Source organism: Dysidea avara, chromosome 8, assembly GCF_963678975.1.
Source record: "Dysidea avara chromosome 8, odDysAvar1.4, whole genome shotgun sequence".
In the NCBI taxonomy this organism is placed as follows: Eukaryota; Metazoa; Porifera; class Demospongiae; order Dictyoceratida; family Dysideidae; genus Dysidea; species Dysidea avara.
In genome coordinates, this window is record NC_089279.1 from 1,180,320 (window position 1) to 1,206,279 (window position 25,960).

At 37.6% G+C, this 25,960-nt stretch overlaps 1 protein-coding gene across 3 annotated transcripts; it reads right to left on the minus strand.

The window, feature by feature from the left end:
- Nucleotides 1-1,120: 1,120 nt before the first annotated feature.
- On the minus strand, nt 1,121-21,088 carry LOC136264221 (uncharacterized). Of its 3 annotated transcripts, XM_066058933.1 has the most exons (20): nt 20,549-21,088; nt 18,891-19,044; nt 18,597-18,827; nt 17,392-17,519; nt 17,172-17,341; nt 17,075-17,121; nt 15,761-15,943; nt 15,213-15,371; nt 13,875-14,066; nt 12,821-12,958; nt 12,700-12,773; nt 12,039-12,250; nt 11,886-11,984; nt 10,301-10,522; nt 8,632-8,762; nt 8,491-8,577; nt 7,314-7,451; nt 1,573-2,052; nt 1,454-1,527; nt 1,121-1,399 (listed from the first exon to the last, which is right to left on the minus strand). In XM_066058933.1, the coding sequence occupies exons 1-20, from the start codon at nt 21,048-21,050 to the stop codon at nt 1,167-1,169; spliced, it is 3,654 nt and encodes a 1,217-aa protein (XP_065915005.1). In that variant the 5' UTR covers nt 21,051-21,088; the 3' UTR covers nt 1,121-1,166. The 3 variants fall into 3 exon arrangements, with proteins under 3 accessions (XP_065915005.1, XP_065915004.1, XP_065915006.1); XM_066058932.1 differs by having other exon boundaries at nt 18,597-19,044; XM_066058934.1 differs by lacking the exon at nt 20,549-21,088 and having other exon boundaries at nt 18,597-18,847; nt 18,895-19,011.
- Nucleotides 21,089-25,960: the final 4,872 nt, after the last annotated feature.

A 25,960-nucleotide genomic window follows, 5' to 3' on the forward strand; every position in this document is an offset into this window, starting at 1 on the left:
TGTCACTGTTGTGTTGTAATTTGCTAATTGTGAGTTACGTAGTGTTCCCGCTGAAGGGTACTTCTGTTTCCCCTCCCGGCTTTGACAACCAGTAGACATCTTCACCTTGTCCATCGTATCGTAGAATGAACTGGCCTAGCAAACAAACACACCCTAACCATATTCACGATCATAGACCAGTTGTCACTGTTGTGTTGTAATTTGCTAATTGTGGGTTACGTAGTGTGAAACTCCTCTGGAAGAGTGCAGTGTAATGTGTACATAGTAACAGTTAGGTAGATTAAGATGGGGAACACAATTAGCATCATCAGTCAAAGACTTCTATGTGACAAAACACTCATTAACCTACTTTAACTGCAACATCAGTTGGAACTACCACCCCAGCACCTTCATAAATGATACTATTAAGTGCCTTTAATTGCTTTTATGTTTTAATTACAGTTGGCTTTAGTTGCATTTCTATAATGGTTTAGATTTAACAGTGAAAACATTGCCAAGGAATGAATAATATTACAACTAGTTAGCTATACTGGAACTGCTATTAGCTAGTTACCATATACTCAAGAGTGGAACCCCCCGGCATTTTAAAAGTCTGGATCTGCCCCTGTAACGTAGTTCTAATAATTGAATAGTCAGGTGATGTACGTATAATGATTCTACATGGTAGAATTAAGACATTTGAATATTTCTTCTTTGTTTTTACAAAAGGAAATAACCGAAAAAATTTGTTTTAATCAAATGAACTAATCATTGAAGGTTTAGGTGTTGTTTATTCTGCTCATTTAGTCTTGAAGATGTGTACCATGAATTGTGTATGCTACATGCATGCCAAGAAGGCCTACCCTTCTTGCTCAAGAAGGCTACAAATTAATTTCAGTACCATTGTTAATGTCTCAGTGTTATTTAATCAATCAATGTCTATCGGAAAAGCACCAGAGAATCAACTATGGGAAGCCTTACATGAAGCATCATTTGGCCAAGGAAGGCTGGTGTGAGTACTCAACAAAAATGTAAGAACAAAAAGGTCACTTTCTCACACCTATAATTTGATAGTGCCAAACTGGCAACTTTTGCTTTTCACTGTGGAGACCTCATTTAAACTTCCCTAATTTTTGCTTAATACTGTCAATTATATTACTTTCTAAAACACGAAACTATAATAATATTCATGGTGGTGACAATCTAACACTGCCAATCCCTCCATAACCATCATTGAAAAAGGCATAAACTCCACTATGATCTTCTCCATTCTCTGATGGAACATCAACAAACTTGCTACAGAAACTACGAGGACCAGCTCCAAGACAAGGAATCACTCCAAGTAGTTTCCCCTCCCTTGACAACCAGTAGACATCTTCACGTTGTCTATCATGGAACACTGAGCTGGCCACAAGGTATCCTACCAACAACACCTAGCAACATAACACACCTACCACACAGCTGGCCCACTAACCAATATCCCCAATGTGATGGAACTCTGTTACCAGTCCTGGTAGCTCAACATCCATACTGACTGTCACCATCAGCCTGTACAACATGTGACTATCATGAGATTAACATGTGATCACTTACCCAGGTGTGATCTTCATTATTATCAACCTGTTATTGATTGCCATAGCAACAACACAACAATTACTGACATCTGATTGGTCATCCTTCACTGTATCCTGACCAGCTGGTGTGTTTGTCACTTCTCCACTAAGTGTGTCTGGATAGTCTTGTGGTTGTTCAGTGACACTAGTGACCTTCTTGGACACCCAGTTAATGTCAAACACTTTTAAAATAGTTACACTACAGTCAGCAATGTCAAACTGAGGCCTGATAATACCACTGGGATCTACTCTACTCCCAGAACTGTTACTACTTGATGGTAGCTCACAAGACATTGGTGTTAGTGAGATGGGGTCCAGTAGATAGACCCCTGATGTAGTATGAACTAGCAAACAGCCAGGGAGGGAGAAGAGTCGTGGTTGTGTGCCAAGCATTATAATGGATTCCTCAGACAATTTGTCCATAGTTGATAGTGTCCAACTTTGTACGATGGATGTATCACTAAAGAAAGATGATGCAATTGTATCATTAACAAGTATTTAAAAAAAATTGGAATTTATAACTAGAGTAGGGACCATAGCACATCAATAAAAAGTACTAAAACAAGTTGGAGTAGTGCACAATATTAAATCACAGCAAAACAATAAGAAGTGTTATATCCCTACTGTGTATTTCCATTATGGTATCTTGAGCACAGTAGGGATATAACACTTCTTATTGTTTTACTGTGATTTAATATTGTGCACTACTCCAACTTGTTTTAGTACTTTTTATTGATGTGCTATGGTCCCTCCTCTAGTTATAAATTCCAATTTTTTTGAAATACTTGTTAACATCTTTGTAAATAATATTATTATGATTGATGATGCATACTACATTTGAAATGGCACCACGTGCCCCAGCTATATCGTCTGAAAAGTGAAGTATCCATTATGCTTCGTTGTTGGCTATGTTCAACCCGTTATACAGCAGTACGAATCAAAAACTGTTTTAAAAACACCTCTGCAATCGAAGTAGCCACTATGAAAAATACGTACGATTTTCATTACGAAGGGAAGCCATCACGTGCTATCACCAAATCGACACTTTTCGCTGTCAGCAAAGATGAATGGGACACAAAGGAGGACACTGGTAAATCCATGAAGAATGCATTGTATGTACTGCGGTATGCCAAAAGGCACCTCTCGGGCTGAAGCGACATCAAACAGTGAAAAAATCAAGCCCGTAGCCTTAGCCGTTATCGAGTTACGCTTGTCTGAAGCCGGCATCAGTCAGTCAGTCAGGCAGTCAGTAAAAAATTCCATTGAATAAATTTAAAAAAAAAATTCCGTAGCAACTTGTTGAAAGCGTTTCGGGTCGATCTGAAAGCTGGTTTGGGCTTAGTTTTACCTAACCAATACTGCCTCATCGTCGTCTGGGAAAATTGAGGCTATTTTTTGGGTGATGTTATTTCGTGGGCCACGCCTACTCCTTTGCGGTCCCTACTATACACTACTATCGTAGTGTATGATATGCATAATACAAAATCTAAATAGTCAATTTGTGTGTTCCATGAAAACCAGTAATATCTATCAAAGACATCAACAAGTGTTCACTCCCAATGGTTTTGTACTGAGACAAACAAGTTTTCTGTAAACATGTTAGTGAACCTTTGTCCATATTACAGTAAATGTACGGATATTTTAGAGGCTCATATAGCACACACTTGATATTGTGAAAAAAATCTTTCTTTGATAAGCAGTTCTCAGGGGTGGATCCAGGGGGGTTCAACCCTTTTGAAAGAGCCTCTCTTACTCAAGATACTCTAATAGAGTAGTCGCAGTATTCTTAAGGGAGCAGTGTAACAGGCTATGTGTGGAGTTATACATCCGTTATCCGTGCCAATGAGAACGATTTTGAATGGGATTCCTCACATTTGGTTGGTTATTTTAATCGAATTCAAAAAAACTTTACGACTACGGATGTGCAATCTGCGATAAATAACAAGAGCTGGTGTAGTAACAGCTGGTAAGTTATCAAGCTATAGCTACTTCGCATCAACCACAAAATTTCTGTAAGATGCATCCTGTGACATCTGAATGACTACAGTATATGTAAGAGATGAAAGCACGAACTAATTACTGCAAATATTACAGTGTATATTCATTTCCATAGTGAGAAACTATAGAGAAATTTCTCCATACAGTTTGTGGATCATAAAAGCTGTATACGCTATAAACTAGAAAAAGACACTTGTCTGCATTGAATAAGTTTGTGGGAGCAATATTACTGCTTATTAGGGTCAGCTGAAATGGATATCATTTTTTTACTATCCTGATATCCTGAACAAAATCTTTCCGGATATCTACGGATAGTGACATCATCACTTGCTTTATAAAAAATGCTGTATATTTTATTGTGAACATCCTTGTTTTACTAGTAGTTTAGAATAGAAACAAACATAACATTAAGTTTGTAGCAATGTTAATTGTGGAAGCTATATGCATCAAGGAAATTTTATCATAAAATTATTAGAAACTATCCTGATGGCTTCAAATTACTATCCAGATAGTACATTATTATCTGGATATCTGGATAATACAGTTATCTGTTTCAGCTGTACTGTTATCAGGTCTTGGTACCCTGCACAATGTTTTGTTGCATGAAAAGAGCAAATTTAGTACTTATAAGGCTTACCAATTTTAAAATTCTTTAGTTACATAACTATAAATCCTTTTATGGAAGAGCCCTTTATAGAATAAGATGGATCCTACCAAAAAATTAAAGTTAAAGTTCTACTACATATGTGGAGAAAGTTTGGTGCTTTTGTCACTTGTGTCCACATCAGTTTTAAATTTGGCTTTAAGTAACCTAACTACTATGGTGAGGGGTAGCTATTGTCAGCAGGTGATGACCTTTTTTTTTTTGGTCTTCGACTTGCTGAAGTTGCAATTCCAGAGTGGAACTCCCCTTTTAAAAAGTCTGGATCTGCCTCTGGTTCTGCTATCTAAAGGGCTTTGTAGTGCCACTAAACGTTTTGGTAGTTTGTGTAATAAAGGAGGTGAACTTGAACAGACTAAAGAACAATGACACCAGTCCGCTAAGAAGACATGAATTACTGTTAACCACAAACACGCTAACAAAATGACCCACTATGATCCAGGTGGGTATCTGTATGAAATTTAACTAATTTTATGTACATTGCAAACTACTGCTCAATAACCCTTGATAAAGTTAATTATAAATAACTGATTATCAGTGAAGCGTATGCACGTATTATTATATTAAGCGCATATTATTTGTGACTGTCTCAGCAAAAACCCGACTTGTTCACACAAGCATGCATATTGAGAATAATGAAATTTAAAAATATTTTGTAAAATTACGCATGCTACAAAGAAAAATACGCAAGTTTTTATCGGGCTAGTATTCAAAGAAGGAAGACTCAAAGTGATTAAAACTATATACCATCTTATTCGCCTGCTCATGGAGAGTTCAAACATCTTTGTTTCGTTTCTGTAACTTCAACGATATGCATGTCACGTGCGTTTGTTTACGATGCGGTAAAAGTAACAAGATCGTCATCGTTTCTTCTACCAAACCACCTTCATATCCATATGCGCAAGTGTCTACAGGGCTAACACTATATCTTGGCTGATGTGCTGATCCATGGTGAACATTTTAAGCCAAATTGCAACGTTGTAGACTAATCCAAACGGAAGTTACGACTGTGAATGTAAGCGTCTGTAGGTTATTCTTAGTATAGTTGCTGTACAAATCGATTATCTTACTCTTCCTACTGTCTAGCGCTATAATTTCAAAACTACACACCACAGAAGGCTGAAACTTTGGTGATCCATTCCTTGGACACTGCCAATAATGCTGAGTGAATAAATATATTTTTTTTAAATTGTGCGAAAACAAGTCGGGTGTTTGCTGAGACGGTCACATTTATCAAGTTCACATGCTAAATTTGTTTCTTGACTTGATCATGGTTGATAAGCACATGTGGACGGGTATGAAGTTCCAATGTGAGGTGCAGCTATACAAGTGAAGTTGCTAGAGGTTTATTAGTGCTAGGCTCAAAATTTCATTTATTACATGGCCAATAATAAGGCCCCTATTTGGTGATTATTAGTTTCTCATCCACCGCCCGCATCCTTCTTAAGCTACCGCATGGCAAGCCATTATTTACTCTGCGCATGCTCAGAAGAACACGTGATACCAAACTGTAATAATTTTTGTTGATGAACGCTACAATGCGCTATATATCACCAGGAGAACTGTTGTTTTCCTTAGCAAATTGCTGCAGTGCCAGTTGCAATCGTGCTCTATCGACTTCATTAAAGCAGGCTTTCAGTTGACTGTCGAAAAACAGTTGGCGATCACGAAAATTAGAATCAGCTGGTGAAGGAAATGTTTGTAGTAAGAAAGAAAGACAATTTGGACAAGGTCTGTACATCAGTGTGTTAATATTATAAAATAATGGTATAATGGTAATACCCTCCTGCCCGCATCATAATAATTAGAAACGCTGGATGAGAAACTAATAATCACCGAATAGAGGCCTAACGTGGATTTCACTATGCTTACCAAGCGAAATGGTCATGGAAATTGTGCTCCACACGAAGAAGGATTTGCTCAGGAACTTGACTCCAAACATTGACGTAGTGACTGCGAATCACACCATTCCAAGTGAGTTAATCCTCGAACACTTATGATGTGCTTTTCGTATTAGGCGCATGCGCTTAACAAATAGATGTTACTGATAAAGTTTTTGGAAAGTTTTATTAAACGTATGCACCTAACACCCACACTCTATGGTATTTTATTCAAAAAACCACATCAATGTTTGAATAGCTATGAAAGGTTTGAGCACATGTACTGTAATTTAGTCACTGGTGTCTTAGCAATGCATTTTGTTATGTATCACTTCAATCCCCCCTGCATCAAAGTACAAAAAACTAGAGTAGTTAAACCCCAGGCATTGAAGTTTGAAGTATACCAAAACAATGATTGTGAATACTTCAACACACATAAGTCTGTGCTAGTCTGAAGTGTAAACATGGTTGTATGGGGCTTGACTTCATGTGTGGGCATCACTAAACCATCAAAACTTTAATTGCTATATTAAATTTTGTATTCGGTACTTTTAGAAAACCATATCAGTATCTGAAAAATACCTTTATTAACTACTAATACCTAAATACCTCCCAACCCTAGCACCACACATTAATTTCACAATATTGGAAATACATAACAAAGCTACATGTTAAAGAGCATATGCATGGTTTAAGAGCATGGTTTAAGAGTGTGGTTTAAGAGTGTGGTTTCGTAACCTTTTATTACTTTGTGATAAAAAAAATTTGAATGTTCCATTGCACATTGAAGTAGATATTAGTTAGCAGGTGCAAATACTCCACAATGTATTCGTGAGTATAGAGGACATTTTGCTTTTTGAATCACTACCTGAGTTTAGTGCGTAGCATGTGGGAATTGTACAGATCATGACATTCTAAATTCTTCAGTACATGCTACTGTACATAGTGTATATTGACATTGATGTGACACTCCTTAATTTTGATACTTTCCATAGGCAGCTGTCACACTAACACATACGCGCTCATACGCTCACTCACTACACTAACTCACTCTATCACTCACTCCCTCCCTCACGCCCTCTTTCGCTTGCTCACTCCCTCACCCACCCACTCACACACATACATAACACACGCATGCACACACACACACACTCACGCGTGCACACACACACACACACTTACCCATCATCCTGAAGGAGTCCTTTATACACCCTGTCACCAGCTGTGGCATGCCAGCATCTCTTAATCTTCTCTCCTGAAGTATTCATTATCTCCTTCTTTAAGTAGACCAGTTTACCACACTCATTATACCATCCATGCCTAACATAATTAATTTTGATTATGTAATGATCATGTGGTGATATGATCATGTAAGATCACATGACACTATGTGATAATGTCATGATGATGTCACTTTGTATGGGGACTTATTAAACTATACTAAGATCTGTAACCAACCAAAATGTCTTATCAGTTTGCAGATCATTTTATGTACCTTAAGTAAGTGTTTTTGGTCTGGGGGACACCCCCCCAAAAAGCTGTAGCCATTTTAGCTTTCACGACATCTCAAAGTTCATCACAATTAATTCACAGGTATAATTTGAAGTATTTCAACTAAAACATCAACTTTTTTAGCCAAAGCATTTATTTGTAGTCAATAAAAACCTCTTCTTTTGGCAAAGATTTTAGCTGATGACTCTAGCGTTAGTAAACATACAACAGTTTATAAGTAGTAAAAAACAGTGTTTGGACATCTGGAAGTACTGTGTACAATAGTAAGTACTGTGTACAATAGTAAGTACTGTGTACAATAGTAAGTACTGTGTACAATAGTAAGTACTGTGTACAATAGTAAGTACTGTGTACAATAGTAAGTACTGTGTACAATAGTAAGATATAAACTCTCACAGGAAGAGGTCAGTAATTCTATTCCCGCTGTAAGCATTTTTTGTTTTTGTTTTCAGACTACTTTTAGGAACACATTTTTTATAAAGAGCTTTGACTGTTCTATTAGAGTAATTGAGCATTTATATCGATCTTTTCACGGTTTTCAGCTCCTCTCCAAGAAGGATAATTGTGACGAGATATCATTCTGAGGTGGAATCATCCCCCCCCCCTTCCCATGTCCTTGATTGTCCACGTTAACAGGGTCCAGTGCATATGGACACCTTGGGACCAACCACAATTGTGTCCTGATTATCAAGGTGTCCAGATTTCCCTAGGTCAGTTTATGTGCTAAGGGATACTTTGGGACCTTAACTAAGTGTCTGGATTATGTAGGTGTCCTCAAGTGTTAAATTAACAGGTTATAGTGTAGTCTAATAAGTAGTTTAGACACTAGCTTTCTAAGGTAACTTACCGTACTTGTCTGGTCTTATCAACAGTACCAGTATATCGATATTTCCATGGCGGACGTTGTGCTGAATAACAGCAGCTGTACAAATTCCTGTTATCATGATAAACAACATCAGCTAGTGATATGTTATAACCAGTGGATTACCTGATGTGAGGTAGATGGTTGTTATGGTAACATGATGCCATTTCAAATTCAGGTAATGAAATGTTGAACCCATCCACTGAATAATGTACCACAGGATTCAAAAACTTATCCAAGTTGGAACAATTAATCAGCTACACAACACAGACATCACTACTTATTCACAACTTAAGTAATTGTTATACTAACACAAGGTGGTAACTTTTATAAGGAGCTACAAACTAAAGGCCATATAAGAGTTATAGATTTCCTTAGGGATGTAATTTTCACAACCAATGACCATGCAAATACCAACAAATCATGTCATATTTGTCTCCTTGTATTGGAATTAAACTTTTAAACTGTACTATGGTATTTGTGAATTTTCCCTAAAACTCCATATATGGTATTGAGAGCATAGCTATTCTCATGTATGCACACAGCACTTTTTTCCAGAGGATCAATTAAAGGTTAGTAATACATATTGGTCTGTTTAATGGCTGAAGGGTACCAATAAAATAAGGTATTCAAGTTGTTAATATTCCAATGTATACACTGTATAAATATATTGTAATTGTTAAAATGGTTAAAACAGTAATATGAATTATTTTGTTCCAGAGAAAATTCAGTCATGTATAGTAGGCAAAGTTACAAACAATAATTCCACAGCAATTTTTTTAGTAGCCTACTAAAACTAAAGTTTTATTAAGGTAAAATGGCGATTGCATTTACACACTAGCCCATAACATAGAAAAAATGTTTCCAGCTGAGTTGGCAAGGTATATTGGCATTTAACCATATTTGTATAACAGTTTACCATGCAAGGTAAGGGCTACCATTGTTCTAGCTACTAAAACCAATTATGTACATTCTTCAACTGCTTGAAAACTTTCGACTCCTCACAGTAACGTACTGCATAACAATGGCTGTTATTGATTTCTGTTTTCAGGATACTTAAACCAAAGGCACTGATAGAAAAGTGAATTAAAGTATTGATATTGATTCTGTTCAGGACACTACTAGCTGCTTACAAAAATGGTTACTGCTGTTGGTAGCATTGCTCTTTAGTGAGGAGTATACAAAACCAAAAGTTACATAAGCGATGAATGGTAACCGTGACTAACATCAGATGTTGGGAAATCTCCAAAAGCTATAGCTAATACATTTTACTGGCACTCACATTATCAAGTTATACCATACTGCACGAGACTCATAGGTTGTCCCTACAACTAGTTACGATGTATAGCAACAGGGGATCCAGCATGGAACATTTGGAGCAAATGACTCCTCCTTTTCTTATTAGGAAGAGCTACCTATGCTGATCACTTTAACATGCCAGTAAGGCCAAACCCTGTTTACTGTACATTCACCTGAAACCAAGTGTAAACTGTCATCCAGCACCTTCATGCATACTAAGCACCTCTAAAATTATTATCATGTGATAGGTGTTTAACTTTCATAACAGCTTTTGGGACTTCTCAACTTTCTCCAATGGTCTAAATGCTAAAATTCAACACTATGTATACATGAACTATAGCAGACCGTAGCTAGCTGCTTAGAGTGGGTTCCCCTTTTAAATTATGTGGATCTGAACTTGTTTGTGCCCCTCCCCTTGTCAGCTCCTGGATCCACCCCCTGTTTAGTGTCCTTTATTTGAGACAAGATGTTACCCAAATAGTAGCACAGTACTCACCACAAGCACATCATCATCACCAGCTGTTTGATGACTTTTACGATTCAGTTGAAACGTTAGTAGTAACGTGTAGTTACCAATAACACAATGTCGGGTCATGTGCAGGTAGAAATCAATTGAATGTGAGTTTCTTTGCTTTATTTCTTGAGGGTCTTTATCATGTTTGTGTCTGTACTGTGTATTGCTGATCACCTTATCAAACTTCCGATTAGAGTTGATAGTCTAAAATAATAAATAAGAAAGAAAAATAAGTATTGCAAAATAATGGTGAGCCTTTGGCCTACAAACTGTCCCAGGCATGTACAGTAATATGTTAAGGCTACTACTGGTACTGTGGTACAGCAATACTGACATGAGTCAACCTGACGCATATACAGGAGGACTGTGTGATATTTGTGAAAAGTATCTATAATTGTCAGTCTCATCATCTTGATTATAGTAATTTTTGTGTACTATGAATAGCAGTATATTTCACTATTTTAATGTAACTTTTTCAGGTGATCTTCATTATCACTAGGTGCTGGCTTAGGGTAAATTTACAAAGAGCAAAACATTTTATTATGGTGTTTCTGATTTATACAATTATTGTGGTAATCTTGATATGTTACTGAATTTGACAAAACAAGGCTTCGATGCACAAAGCTTTGTTAGGAGATATGGCGATTTTAAGGAATCATTGTGTAATAACTTCACAGTGCCTACAGCTGTGCAAACAAAATTTGCACCAATTGTTCATCTATTCACTAGCTATCACTGAGTGGGTGTATACATTTCAGATACCCAAAATTTGCCCTGTTTTGAGCAGCTTTTTTCGAGCGGGTAATAATATCACAGGTGGTAGTAATAGGGTGGGAGTGTGGGGGTGGATGGTGGTCTTAATATACGGGTATAAAATGAAGTAAGAAGACGATTGGAATCCAGAGGCAAAGTTTGGGCTCTCCATGGTCCTCCATGGCCCTCAAATTACTCCAAATTGACTGAGAACACTATTGGCGAGCTCTCTGTGAAGTCCCAGCTCACTACACACCATTATCACAAAGCCATGGCCATTTAACGGTGCCGATCTCACACTCGTGGCTTTGACAGGGTCGGAAGAAAGCTGCTACAGAAACCAGACTTGCCAGTGCTGAAGGAAGTACAGTGTGAAATATGATAGTGTATTAGACCAGCAATCCATTTCTGGTAAAATCGTAAGTTTGATTTTGTGTGTGTGGAAGCCTTGTTATGTGAAATCCGGTCACATATTGTGATAACAGAAATGCTATTATTGCACAGTCCTAATGCACCCACAAGACAGTGTTTCTTTTGTCAATACTATAATACTATAGGAGTGACCTCCCTCTGCAACACAACAATATGTTTTAGTCCAATCACAGCCTATATACAATGCATTTGAATTTGTACTGACACTGCACCACTGCCATGATGACACAGTGGCATATTGACCAGTACATCATCTCATCTATACTGATATAAGACAACACTGATCTAGCCCATATTAGTGAATTCCTACTTAACAAGTGTTAGGGGATTTAACGTAGTCTATTGTTGTTTATTGTTGTATGCAGAAAATGGGCTAACTAACTTCCCAGTTAATAATCAATCCTTTATCAAGAATGGTTTCCAGTCTCTTGATCTCAAACTCACAAGCACCATCCCTCGTCTGCAAGAATTTCATCAAACGCTGTTAAGAGAAAACAGATAATTGCATTCAAGGTTAAAATTATTAGACACTCACATCCTTAGCAGCTTTACGGATCAGCCTACGAAGATCCAGTTTAGCATGACTACCATCTGTACCATACCAGTGTAGTATTGTGTGGTAACAACTGGACATTGGTGCTTGTCGTTGGGCATATAAGGAGTGATCATGAGTTTGACCAACTACCAACTCTACACTACACCACTCTGTGTCCAGTAGTCTCAGTGGTTGTGGGGGTGCATAACCAGCTAGAAAACATCATACAGAAGTTTCAGTACATGGAGTGTACAGATGTCGTTAGAAAGCATCATTGATCACAAAGAATATTGTATTCATCTAGGAAGCCTACCAGAGATATTTTAGCACTAAGTAAGCACCAATTAGATCAGGAAACCGCAATTAATGGCAGTAACTAGAGCTGCATGAGCTAAGTTATTGCACAAATCTGCTATTTAGAGACTGTCAGAATAATCACCGAGAATATCGTTCTTCAGGCACAGATACCTAGATAAGAGTTCTATATTACGATCTCCTAATATAACTATATTATCCTAATTGAACTAGTAGCACAAGTAGAGTTCATACAGTTTGGAATTACATATTCTTATATATAAGCATGTATATCCCTAAACTAGATTCCTTAGTGTCACACAATCCACTACTAGTGATCACATGAGGTCATGTGATCCATACTCACCAGGTTCATCAACAGGATGACAAAACTGTCTGTTATAATGAGCTAGAGATGAGCTTGGTGAAAAACATACCTTCCTACAAATAGAAACACAATCAAGTAATGTGGTATATTAGCTCCTTACCCTGTCAGAGGATCCAACAGGACACATCTCATTGGCGGGAAATCCATGGACATGTCACCAGTGAGGTAGCCATCTTCAGTGAAGTGAAGGTTGATCTGGTCTGAACAATGATCAGCTAGGTAGTGTACCTCCTGTGAACTGGGGAACAACAATAAGAGGAATAAGACAGTTTCACATAGTATTAAGTAATGTACCACACCACACACCAGGGCTGTAACTAAGGAGTGAGGTGTTTGTTGTGGCCATAGGGCACTAAAGGCTACCCTTAGCTGGCTAACTAAGTTGAACAGAGCCAAGATTTACCTCTATACACCTTAAAGCCTGGGTGGAGCTGTAAAGCCACTTAAAAGATTGGTTTGCTCTAATAGAACAGTCACAAAAATACTATTCCACTATATGGCCTCAGTTTTCTTTAAGATAAGAATAAAGAAAATTCATTAGTGCTATGTCAGTTGAGATAGACCCCTTCGTCTATTTACTTTGTTTAAAGGTGTTTATCAGTCATTCTGTATAGTTAGCTACATGTGCAGTGTATACCTATAACACTTCCTGGCCTAAGGAAATACTACCAAAGTTATGATCACAACTTCGCATATCAGTCCAGCAACCATAATTCATACTTGGAAGTTATACGTACTAATTTTTGTCCAATTTTATTGCATGCTACTGAAGTACATATGCTAAAATTAAACAGAGAAGTACTAAGTATCTAGCTACATGCATAATGCTGCCAAGTATTGTGAATGGATAACTGTGACGATTATTTCATTACAAATGTTCTGTTTATAAGTGCGAAATAATCCTATACTAATAATACATATTCCAATTAAATGATAACTTTTGAGAGTCACAGAAATACACACACATGCACACTATGTCATTGGAGTCATTAGTGAGGTCAGTCAAGAGAGATAACTGTTGTCAGTGTCTGGGGGCTGTGCCACTATATTCCTGCTGCTGTAATCAGCTTGCTGTGATTGCTTATCATGTCATTAACTACAACCCCCTTAGAAATACAGATCATGGCCCTGCACACTACACACAGACAACATACTCCAAATAAGGATACAAAGGATGTAGTAATCTTGTCCGCCAACTAAATGACAACACTGGAGCTGATCTCAAATCTTCACCCATTAAATCCATCATAGGTTGCCAAGGAGATGGTAGTTGGTTGACGATTATAGTTAATCCTTGTGGGTTGCCAGGTATTCGTCCCTCAGGCCACTCTTGAAAATCTGCAAAACTGAAGAGAAGTAATATCATCATGAACTGTTTGCAACATCAGTATATCACATGATCACGCGTTGTACAATCACTATAATATTGTGTAATTACCACTTTCACACCTCAGATCAAAGGAGTTGCCCGGAGTATGTATCTCAGCTAGTCGGGCTACATACGAAATGTGGGCAATGATTATAGATGTTAAGGCCAAAATCAATTGTGGGATTTATTAGATTAGTATGCATGACTTAGATTTCAACAGAGAGCGTTTTGTTATCCTCACTATCCTACGAGTTGAAAAATGTTGGGAACTAGTGCTATAGATTGTTCAACAATCATTTCCACACATTTCCGAATATGGACCACACCCTCATCACAAAGTTACCACTCTGCACGGAGTAACCACTTTACAAGCCAGCTTACCCATCTAGGTCTTTAGTAAATTCTGTAATTATTCCATAAATCAATCAATAGCACTGATTAAAACATTAAACCCAAGTGTATTATATTAAAAATGAAGCAGGGATCCAAAAGATAAAAAGTAGTGAAACAAGAGATGGATGATAACAAGAGATGGATGATAACAAGAGATGGATGATATAGTATTACAGCATAACTTAGAGGGAAAATTCCTACTTTGGCATTGAACAAAATGATTGTTATCATGCCAATGTAGGGATTTTCCCAAAGAGCTAATATAAGCTTACATAAAATTTGCACTTCAATCAATTCACTTTCAAAAGGATTGGTAGGTAAATCTGAAACTTTAATGTTGTATTAGGAGCAAAAACATTCTAAACTTACACAAGTAATAATCTCCTTCCTCAATACAGTAAAGTTGATTTGAAATAATTGTACTGATAACATTAGTGGTAGGAAGGTATGGTTTAGGGTTAGAGTATGGTTTTTGAAGCTCATTCCATTCCTGAACTGTTCTGAGAATACTACATCAACCGAATTACATGGAAATATCAAAGTTGCAGTTTGACTATCAGTGGTAATTTGGTCACAGCATGTATAACTGGATTATCTGAGGTAGTTTCACTACTGTTTATCACTTGGGTCCCTACTTCATTTTTAAATTAATAACTTTTGATATACTAGTAGTTATAAAACACTCCTAAACAGTGTCAGCTAGACTCAACTAGTACAACAGGTGACTTACTAATTAATATAATTGACAAAGTTTCTTTGTGACTTTAACGGCATATTCATCAAAGCATAGACCAGAGACAGGTGATAGTAGATGACTGGATAGTTTGGGGCATACTCCAGTCCAAACTCCTCACAATCCCTCATCCACTGTAATAATGTATTACCTCTCCTGTGGGAGTATCACATGACCTGATCACATGAAGTGGGCATGACTCAAAACAACAGTAAAATCACAACTATATCAGAGTCCTTGGTAAGTTAAACAATTGATGTATTTTAGACCAGTCAAATACATATAAGGGTATTGTGTTATGGTGGCCCAACACATAATCCAGCGCTATCAACTGAGTTGTCATTGTACATTGAAGCCAATTATGAAGTTCTGATCAGTTTATATATGTACTAAGGGACCGAGACTAAGTGATTGGGTTATACAGAATATAAACTGGTCCCAGAGTGCTTATAATGACCACTAACTTAAGACCAGATGATTGTACTGCAGGTGTGACTGTTTGGTATATGACCTCTCATCATGCAGGGTTCCTGTGACTATCTCACCTTTGACTCTTCACTGGTTCACTTCTCACAACACAACAGACAGAGTGGAAACACAGTAGAGACTCCATGGCAGCTTGATGGAAGTACCAAGTGGACACATCTCCACCACTGACAGTATCATATTCCTTCAACACAGCCTGCCATGACTTTGCTGCCCCTCTGGAACTCTCCTCATCCATTAGTCTGTAAAAGGTTGCATTACTCAACAACATCATGAAAAGATTAAAAAGCATGCAATGTGGAGGTAAACAATTTACAGTAGCTATACCAAGGATGCCAGAATTGTTGCAAAATGTGTGAAAATTGGTATACCTAAACCTTTGGCAATATAGCAATTCTTGAAATAAAGTCCAAAGACAGTTACACACATTGCTTAGCTAAATTGTGGTATCCATCCATAAGATTTAGATACTCTAACAGAGCAGTCCGTCAAATATTCTAACAGAACAGTTACCCCATTTAACACTATTAGCAAGGGTTAGTAGTACGCTCCACTACTGGAATCCTTCACAGTTATAATAGCTGAGTATGAAAACTTGCACCAACTCATGAACAAATTTAACTATATAGCTTGCTAGGATTTTTTGTTTTTTGCAAATTAAATGCAATTTGTCCTTTGTAAATGTCGTTCTATATCACAATTTAAAACTGAACTCAAAACTGTCTACATACAGCTTAGACCTGTTATGATTTATTACTGTGATTTGCATAAAACTACTCTACATCAAAATTTTTCAGTCCTGAAACACGTAAAATACCTTAAGCCTCTGGGAGAGTTGCACCCCTAACTCCCTGCTTCATATATATAATGTGTATATATATATATTTTATATAACATGCTTATGAGGAATATGACTAAAATACAGCACATTGCATTTATAGATAGCAACTTATAGTGAAACAGCATCTATTGAAGATTGAAACCAGTAGAAATCCTATGGTTCAAACTCTTTAGCAGTGCCACACCCATCCACTCAAGATTACTGAGTTATCCACGAAGGAGGCAAGAGTTCATTGAAAATTCTGACTAACTCAGGTGAATAATTGTTGGTTGATTTAGGCGCTTGTTATTTGAGTGTTTAGATAAGGATTTCGTGGAATGTGTGAAGTTACACCATATATGGTAAGCATAGCCACAAAGTGTGGTATATCACTTATATACCCAAGTCTGCTGTGGTATATCAGTTATATACCAGCTTGGCACTTTTGATCTCAGTCTCAGGTATCACGTAGTGTAACATGTTGCACCTCTGCCCCAATTAAGAGTCTTGTTAGACAAATGGTTCACCAAAACATGTCACCATAGCAACTCACCCCACATCCCAGGCAGATGCCATCATAGCAAATGTACTCACTTGTACCTGTGTGTACTCCATTTAATGTACACTAACCCACATTATACTATATATACCAGTTTATGGTGAACATTTTTCAAGTGAACTTCTTTCATTAACTCCCTGTCATCTAACATGTCAAACACAACCTCCAGGCTCTTTCTGAAGAACGTCACTGCATGTGGTCGATCTCCACACCATACCATCATCCTTCCCAGCTCATTCCAACAGATCGCCTTGTCACACTCTAATATATTAGTGCACACATTACACCAACACATAATGATAGTCACTCACTGTATTTTAGTGTTGCTATGGCTTCAACAAAGAAGTCAGAAGCTTGTTTCATGTGCCCTCGGGCCCAGCAGACATAAGCTGGCCACAACTTCAAACACTCAGAATGTGACTTGGTAACCTTGGGATACCTGAATATGATGAGATAAATATGTAACTGATCATACAGTGATATCATTTATTGGACACTTCAGTATTAAGGAATCTCAAAACGTGTTCAGTTGGTTTTCATGTTATATACCTTATTGATAGTCAGATTCTCATTACACCTTAATAGTTTATTGACACATACAAGAAAATGGAATTATTTTGTATAAACAATTTAGCCGGTAGGCTTGACAACAAATCACACTATTGCCAACTGCTCTATTAGAGCATCTTGATCTCAAGACAGGGGCGGTTCCAGGGGCGTTCAAGGGTTCCATCTGTTATGGGAGAGCCTTAAATTTAGTTGATGAGCTGCTGACAAGTTTTTCTTTAATTTAGTACACCAAATTTAGTTTATCATTCAAAGAAATACAAGTTATAGTGGCAAAACACTTATTTTACCTCTCTTTATTGCAAAATCATTTAAAACAGCATCTTCATATATGCAATAGCCACGGGAATCATTCAAAATTTTGAATGCCTATCAATATTTTTTGAGAAGGCCATTAAACCAATCTACCAGGAAAAGTGAACGTGAAGCCCCTTCATATCAGTAATTATTAGCAGATGATTTAGCCAATTAATTTTACTAAACCTGATGCTATATTTTAGACAAAAATAAAGTTTAAAATATCAATTTTACAAAATACATGTGAAATTTTGGTAAAAAAATAAACATTGGATCAATTATTCATAGATATACTAATCCCAGGTACCTGGGGTTAGTATATCTATGAATTATCGGTATTGGTCATTATGTGAAATTCAATATCGGCTAATCGGCAAAATATCTTATCGGTGTATCTATGCCATAAACATTTAATACATTTCCCTATATTGTACAGTACTTAACATACAGTATATACTTTAGTGTTATCCTCACATACATGGCCATATCCTTAATCTTAATTGTGTTAAAAAGGATGGCAGTCTGGTAACGATCCACGGTATCCCATGTAACGATATTTTGTACGCTGCACAGGATCTACACATTCCCTTTTCTTTACTCACACAATGGCGTGACCATGTTAGACTAACCTACCTATGTAACTCAGCCTCACCTAGTCTTCAAGAAGTTGTCCACTCGGCACACAGCTGGGATTTGTAGGGTGACTTTATCCAATCCTCTACTGGTAGCTCCAAATAAGGGAAACAGGAAGTCACATAAGTGCACCATGGTCCTCATTACTGCCATTGACCCAGTGACATTACAACTAATGCTGTTATAGTATAATGGATGAGGAGTGAGACAGTGTAATGATGTTTCATAAACTCTTGGGTTTGAAAAGCTACTGGAGGATTGCCAGGTTAGCTGGGGATAGAAGGCAAACTTATTTTTTATCTGTCCAACATACCTACAGTCTAGCAGTAGGTCATAATAGAGTTCTAATGTGGAGAAGTTCCGTTCTGCCCAGCGCATCTGTACAGCTGCCATTGACTTGAGCAGTTTATCCTGGGTGATCATCATTTGGAATAAGTATGGGATGGTAGTGTCCTCAAAACTGTGACCTGTAGTGAAGAACAATTAAATTATGACCACTACAAACGTGTACACTTTTTGTAAAGATATAGAAAGTCTTCCATAATGACTAAGAAACTTCTGTTAGCTACTATTTCTAGGTATATAATGCTACCAGCAACTCAAGCATGGCTATAATGTGTTATGCTATTCACACACAACTGTGTGTGAGCTAGACTAGCTCACTGCTTATAGGTATTGCTCAACCTTCAAGTCACAAAGTCATGCCTTAGTGGAAAGCTGCCTGCACCGTATCCTATTGTACTAGAGTAGATGACTGCTCTATTAGAGTATCTCAATATTATTTGTACATGATATGGCTTGCATGTTGCATTCAATATTTGCATTTCTATTGCACAATCAATTACACTTTTGAAAATTGTCTCTGTGACACTGGCATATTGATACCTATTATGATCAAAATATGACAACATATTAGTAGAAAATATTTGGCAGTTGGTTACAACAACTGCAATCAACAACATAACATTAAGGAGTCTGCAGCATGTGTTTCTGTGAATGCATTGCTCTTTGAAGTGCTTGAAGAGAATAGAGAATAAATATAATAGCCATGGGTTGATATCTAAACTCTAGGATAACGAACACTTGACTACTGATGAATCAGCAAACAAGAGAAGCTATCTTCAGATTGAAAGGAAAAAATCAAAGGAAGACTTGTATCCTACTCAGGACAGTAACACAGAATCCTGATAAGTGGACATGGCTCCACGTATCCCTACAGACAGCAAAACATGTTTTTGAACTTGTGAATGGTGGGCGTGACATTTCTTGAGTATGCTGCACAACTGCAATTCCATCAATGTAATCGAGCTAGCTGATATATGATCACAACAGCATCACGTTTAGCTGTTAGGTTACACAATTATATAGGTTATGGGTTAGATTATATGGTATCTTATAGTTGTGACATTTAAATATTACAAAAACAAGAGGAGTTGCCAGCAAGCAGCAGTGGTACAATGGTACAGCAAACCAACCTAGAGGCTTGTGGCCTGGATTTGAGCCTTGTGTTGTGTCACCTTTTTCATGTCATGATTTTTCAAAGTTGTTTATAATTGCTAAATATCAATAGCCTTTACAAAAAGCTTTCTCTGTAAGGAAGCCACACAGCATTGGAGGGAGGCACATGACCGACCAGGGTGTGCACAGTAGTTTTGTATTAGAACATTTCAGTCACAACTCATATGTATCTTTATTATAGGCTCACAGTTGATATGTGTGCATTGACAGAAAGTCCAGTAGCTAATAAATGAGGTGCGAGCGCTTTACAATCAAGGGTTCCTATGGATACAAAAGCATGAAAATAACAAGGAGAAAACATCCTGACCACCTGGCAGACTCCTGTAAGCATTCAAAGGTAAATTGGATGGCTACAGGCTGGATAATTTTTTTTGTATTATATGGTATTGCTGTCCAACCATTATTGTACATGGCCAGATTTTGCTGATGACAATACAATTAGCAACTACTCACTTTTCACAACTTGTTGTATCTTTATCAAACACAGTTCAGTTAAACTGAGTACTCCACCCAAATCAGTCAGAGACAGGTCAGACACTGCCAATACACTATCTTCATCTTCAAACAGGTTACAAATTGGTCTGAAGAACTCATCCCTTGCAATTTTCCTGTTCTGTGCTTTTCGTTTCTTCTTCTTCTTCGACTGAGCTCCCTTCTTCCTCGCTGCCTCCAAACTGCTGGTCAAGCTGCTAGTTGGTGATAACAATACGGCGTCACTGGTGGACGTGTCATCAGAGCTGAGGGGAGATTCTGGAGCTGAATAAAACTCCTCCGAGTCCTCCCCTTCTTCACTGCTATGGCATGCTGATGGCTGCGTATCGTCAACTTGACTCTTCTTTCGCTTCTTTTTCTTCTTTACTCGTTCCTTCACCTCACTAAGCTCCCAGGATATCATCCTCCTGTAACCAACTGGAGCGCGTAACATATGATCGTCACTGCCATGATCACTCGCCATTCCCTCAGCCTGGCTGCACTAAAATATTAGAATATAAACGTTTCGCAATCTTATGTAACAAAATAGAACAATCACATAATGATATCCATATCGTGTAACTGCAGCAGACTACTTTATAAAAACACTGCAATGCTTAATGTTTTTAATATTTAGTCAGGTTCCACTGAAAATCAGTGCACTGAAAATCAGTGCACTAGCTACAATCATAGATATATTCCACAGATTCCATCACATTATTAGAACTCTCTGTAGTTACTACTACTGAACATCACCTTTTAGCTGCAAGGAACCGTAAAGAAGATTGCTATGGTTCATTACTGACTGACCTTCAACAGGCTGGATTTTCAGTTAATCTTGTGACAATTGAAGTTGGCTGTTTGGGCCATTTCATGCCAAAGACTGTCTCTAAACTAAGTGATGTATGCCATCTACCAAAGAATACTATTCGTTGTATTCTTCAGCAAGCAGCTCGTGTTGCAATCTCCTGTTCATATAGGATCTTTAATTCCCGTGCTTCCACTACTTGGGATGTAGTTGATCTGTTTACCTGTTGAGAAGCCATGTATAATTGCCGTTTAGTTTTGTATGTAGTTTTTTTTTTTTGGTTTTGCCAGGGCTCCATACTTTTTAGTAATAACTTGGTAACCCTGAGACTGGACTCCTGACCCCTTGTAATTATTTGTTCATGTAATTGTCAATTATTATGATGTTTATCTGTTTCAACGTTGTCTCGGGCCCTAATTAAGCGTCTTATCTCGGGCCTTATTTAGGCATCTTATCTCGAACCTGATTTAAGGGTTTATCTTGGGTCCTATTTATGTCTTATCTTGGGCTCCATTTAAGAACTCTATTTGTTGGCTTGCCCACACCTCTGGTGCTGGCATCGCCTTGTGTGTTTAATGCTTTGTGTACGGTAGTCGAATATGAGCGTAGCATCACCTAGTCAAGTCTTGAACCTTATTGAAGAGCCTGTTCTGTTGAATCCACGATAAAACAAAGTTTTTGATTATTTACTGTAGCTTATTGGAAACTCATCCATTGAAGATGTTGGTCGTTTCCTTCGATTTGTTACTGGATGCAGAGTGTGTCCTACAAGGAAGATCGGCCAGATTAGAATGTCTGGTTATGCTCGTCGCCCTACTTGTGCATACATGTGCATTTATTCTTGAGATTTCAACTGAATACAGTGACTACATGCAGTTCTCCACTGAGATGAAAGTTGTAATAAGCGATGAAAACAGTAGGATCATGGACGCCATATAGACATGCGACTCTGTTACCATGACTGCTCAATCATAGCTTGTGATTCCTTTTTAATATTAAAAAATTCATTATAGCTAACACAAATCAGCTGTATGATGTCCAACAATCACGCGCTTGCATGCTGGTAGATCTGTAGCTATCTGGTGTAATTAGTGGATTGATGGTCTGTTGTACTGAATGACAGTCCTCGGGCGAATCCAGGGTTGGGAAGGGGGGGATGCCAAGGTAGTAGGCATATAGAGCTGGGGGGCACAGCTCCCTAGAAGCTAAAGCCATTTCATATGTTTCAGGGCTAGTAGTTTTGATGTAGTTTTATATACAAATATCTAAATCATACTGCTTTATAAGTGGACTACATTGATCAAGAGCAGTGTTGGGAGTAATGCGTTACTTATGTAACACGTTACGTAATATTATTACTTTTGTGGTAACTAAGTAATATAACAAATTATGCTTTAAAAACAGGTAATATAACTCAAGTTACTTTACTTACAAATGTAACGCGTTACCTAAGTAATATATAGTTACTGTAACGAATCTAATATTACATAATATTATTACTATAAGTAATGAAGTTACTAATGTTGTAAGTAATCCACTGAGTAACGCCTAGCCACAACGAAGTAGTGAAGCCTATATACTGAATGAAGCTTATTCACCACCTTCTTACTTATAACCAAGATTTGCACATTGCCCAACAACGATATCATGTCACGTGATAAGGTGGTAGTTTCACACATGACAGCTTAAGGCTGTGGACACAAAGTAATATAATATGTAATATTATTATAGTTACTTTATTGTATGGGTAATATGTAACTGTAACTAAATAGTTCATGATCAGTTGCAAGTAATATGTAACTGGTTACTTAAAAAGTAACTTGCCCAAAGAGTTATATAGGGATAAGTGATGGACACGAGTAGCTGAGCTAGTTAATAGTGATGGACCTAAAGAATGGCATACACAAGACCAAGTGCATTTCATTTGCAAAATATCCTTAGCAGGCTAAGTGTTCCCATGCATGGGATAGTGCTGCAGATGCTAGTTTTTTTATTTTATAATATACTCAGCAACTAAAATGTTATAACACCATGGCACGTCCATTAATAGAGTATGCCAACCCAGTCTGGTTGCCTCATGCCCATAAAGATATTGAACGAGTGCAAAGACAGTGTGCAAGATTTATAACACTGACTATTCCCGCTTTAGTAGTGTAACTAACTTGCTTTCGGATTTTAACATCCCCAGTCTTGAATGTAGAAGAGAAGTTTCTAGTATCATCCTGTTCTATAAGATTGTTAATAACTTCCCTCATCCTACTGACCTTATTCCTGTTAACTCATCCACCAGAGGTCACAATCAAAACTTCTGTCAGATCTATGCTTGAACAACCCAATACAGCAATTCCTTTTTTCCAAGATCAATCAGGCTATGGAACTCGCTACCTCAAGAACTTATCAAACAACCACCATTATCTATCCTTAAACAGCAGTTGAAATCATTCATTTTCTCAGCAAATTAACATCATAGTTACAACATTATCTCTTTAATTAAGTAATACATGCATAGCTTAGTTACTGTAAGTGCAATGAATGTAACGTAATGTATGTGCATTTATCCTCAACCCAAACTGAGGCTGCATATTTAAATATAACTATGAAGGTACCATTATGTGTGGTGACTGTTCTATTAGGGTATTTGACTGACTGTTCTATTAGAGTATCTCGCGATCTTGCATTATGGTTTCCTTTTTTGGGGGGGGAGGGAGGGGAGGGGGGGTACATGCCCCCTGTGGTCCTTATTTTGTTGATGGAGGAACTGGTTATCACTTCCTCATCCTCATTGTATTCAGCTGTCACCATTAATTCCATGCATAAGGATCATTAACATTGTCCACAAAATCAAGACATAAATAGATAAGACATAAATAGGGCCCAAGGTAACTTAAATAGGGCCCGAGATAAGGCTTAAATAGGGCCCGAGATAAGCTTGCAGCTCTTAAGTCTAGCCAGATTGTCTTAAATCTAGCCGGATTTGCTTAAAAAGGGCCCGATTTAACAGCCTTTATTTGTTACAGATGGCGTGCCATACGGCCGCTTATCGATTAGAGATTATAAGCGGTAGCGCGCCGCTTATAATCTCTAATCGATAAGCGGCCGCGCGGAAAGGTCTGGCCACGCGAGACTAGGCACCAGCATAGATAGTATATACTCCGTACCCAGTAGTATATAATATCTATGGCACCAGCTGCCATCGCGTGATTACTGTTATACGGACCGCATCCTGATTAGCCACACCGTCTCCTTTCTCGCTAAATAAGTTGTTGTTGTTTTTGCCTTGCCATGCCCACAGTGTAGTCCTCTACTTTTTGTGTTCGCATGCTGTCCGAGGTTTCACATGCCTATTTGCTTTGTTGTACATCTTTTCATCACAATTGTTAATGATGGTTATCTCTCATCAAAATTATGCGGTCCGTTCAGTATCAGTGAAAAGGAAAGCGTAGAATTGTTCTACAAGGTGAGAATTTTTATTTATTTATTTTTTTTTACAACCAGCCACGTTGAACATCAATGGCAACCTTCTGAATCAAAAATTGGGTGGCCCTATTATCACCAGACTGTTCCATTACTAGGCACCAGCCTATTATGTTTTTAATTTTGTCTATTACCGGGTATGCTATGCTGCAGTGCTGAAAAATTTTTGCCTATTATGCTCATAATTATGCTCAAAAGTTTTGCCACAGTTCCAATGTTTTGTTACTTTCTATGGATAATGATAAACTTTGGCTTATAAACAACTGGTTAAATGTAAAAAGTACTCGTTGTGCATTAAGAATTTGGCTGCATTGTAAACTATAACAACAGTTGTGTCAGATAACTACTTAATGCCATATCAGTGGCTTCGACTGTTCTATTATTGTAAGTCAACCCTTTTCAGTTTTTCTGTGGCATGCATTTTTGCTTACAGTACGACAATTATTCTGCCTATTATGCTAGCATTATGCTTGATGCTTTCAGGCACCTATTATGCTCAAAATTACGCCAGCATAATAGGCTGGTGCCTATCCATTACCCAGGAACCTGCTTAGTATTGGTTGCTAAGGTTACCACACAATGGTTGCTGAGCTATTTTGATTTGATTCTCCATTTGGGCCATAGCAACCAGACTTTAACAACTGTTGCTTGGCAACCAAAGTATGAGTATGGTATTAACTCGGAATAGCATGGGTAGCAGTGAAATTTGGGATAAATACCACAAGTGTACGTTGCATTGAAAATGGAAATTTCACTCGGCAAAATGCTATTACTAGTACAGGTCACACCTGGTTGTGATTTGCAATTGTCAAATAAGAATAAAAAAATAATAATGATGACGATATTACAAAATAAACATAGTGTCGCAGACTATCAACTATCCATGCCAGAATTTATTCAGCACATTCACTACACACATATAGTGCACACTGAATGACTTGCTGGAGGACATCACTACTGCTTCCACCTTCTGTGCTACGTGCACATAGTGCTTTAAATTTTTTATGTATTGATGATGATTATTTTGTGTATTTATAACTATACATTGTGTGTATGTTGTATTGTGATGTATTGTAATATTGTAGCTATTTATACTTGTATGTATGCTCCTG

Bases quoted from the DNA above. Each gene is read 5' to 3' on its own strand.
- LOC136264221 (XM_066058932.1), bottom strand. From the start codon at position 21,050: ATGGCGAGTGATCATGGCAGTGACGATCATATGTTACGCGCTCCAGTT. The intron at 15,944-17,074 runs GTGAGTTGCTAT...AACCTTTTACAG, and splicing joins GCATCTGCCTGGGATGTGGG to ACTAATGGATGAGGAGAGTT. The intron at 15,372-15,760 runs GTGAGATAGTCA...ATACTCCCACAG, and splicing joins GAACCAGTGAAGAGTCAAAG to GAGAGGTAATACATTATTAC.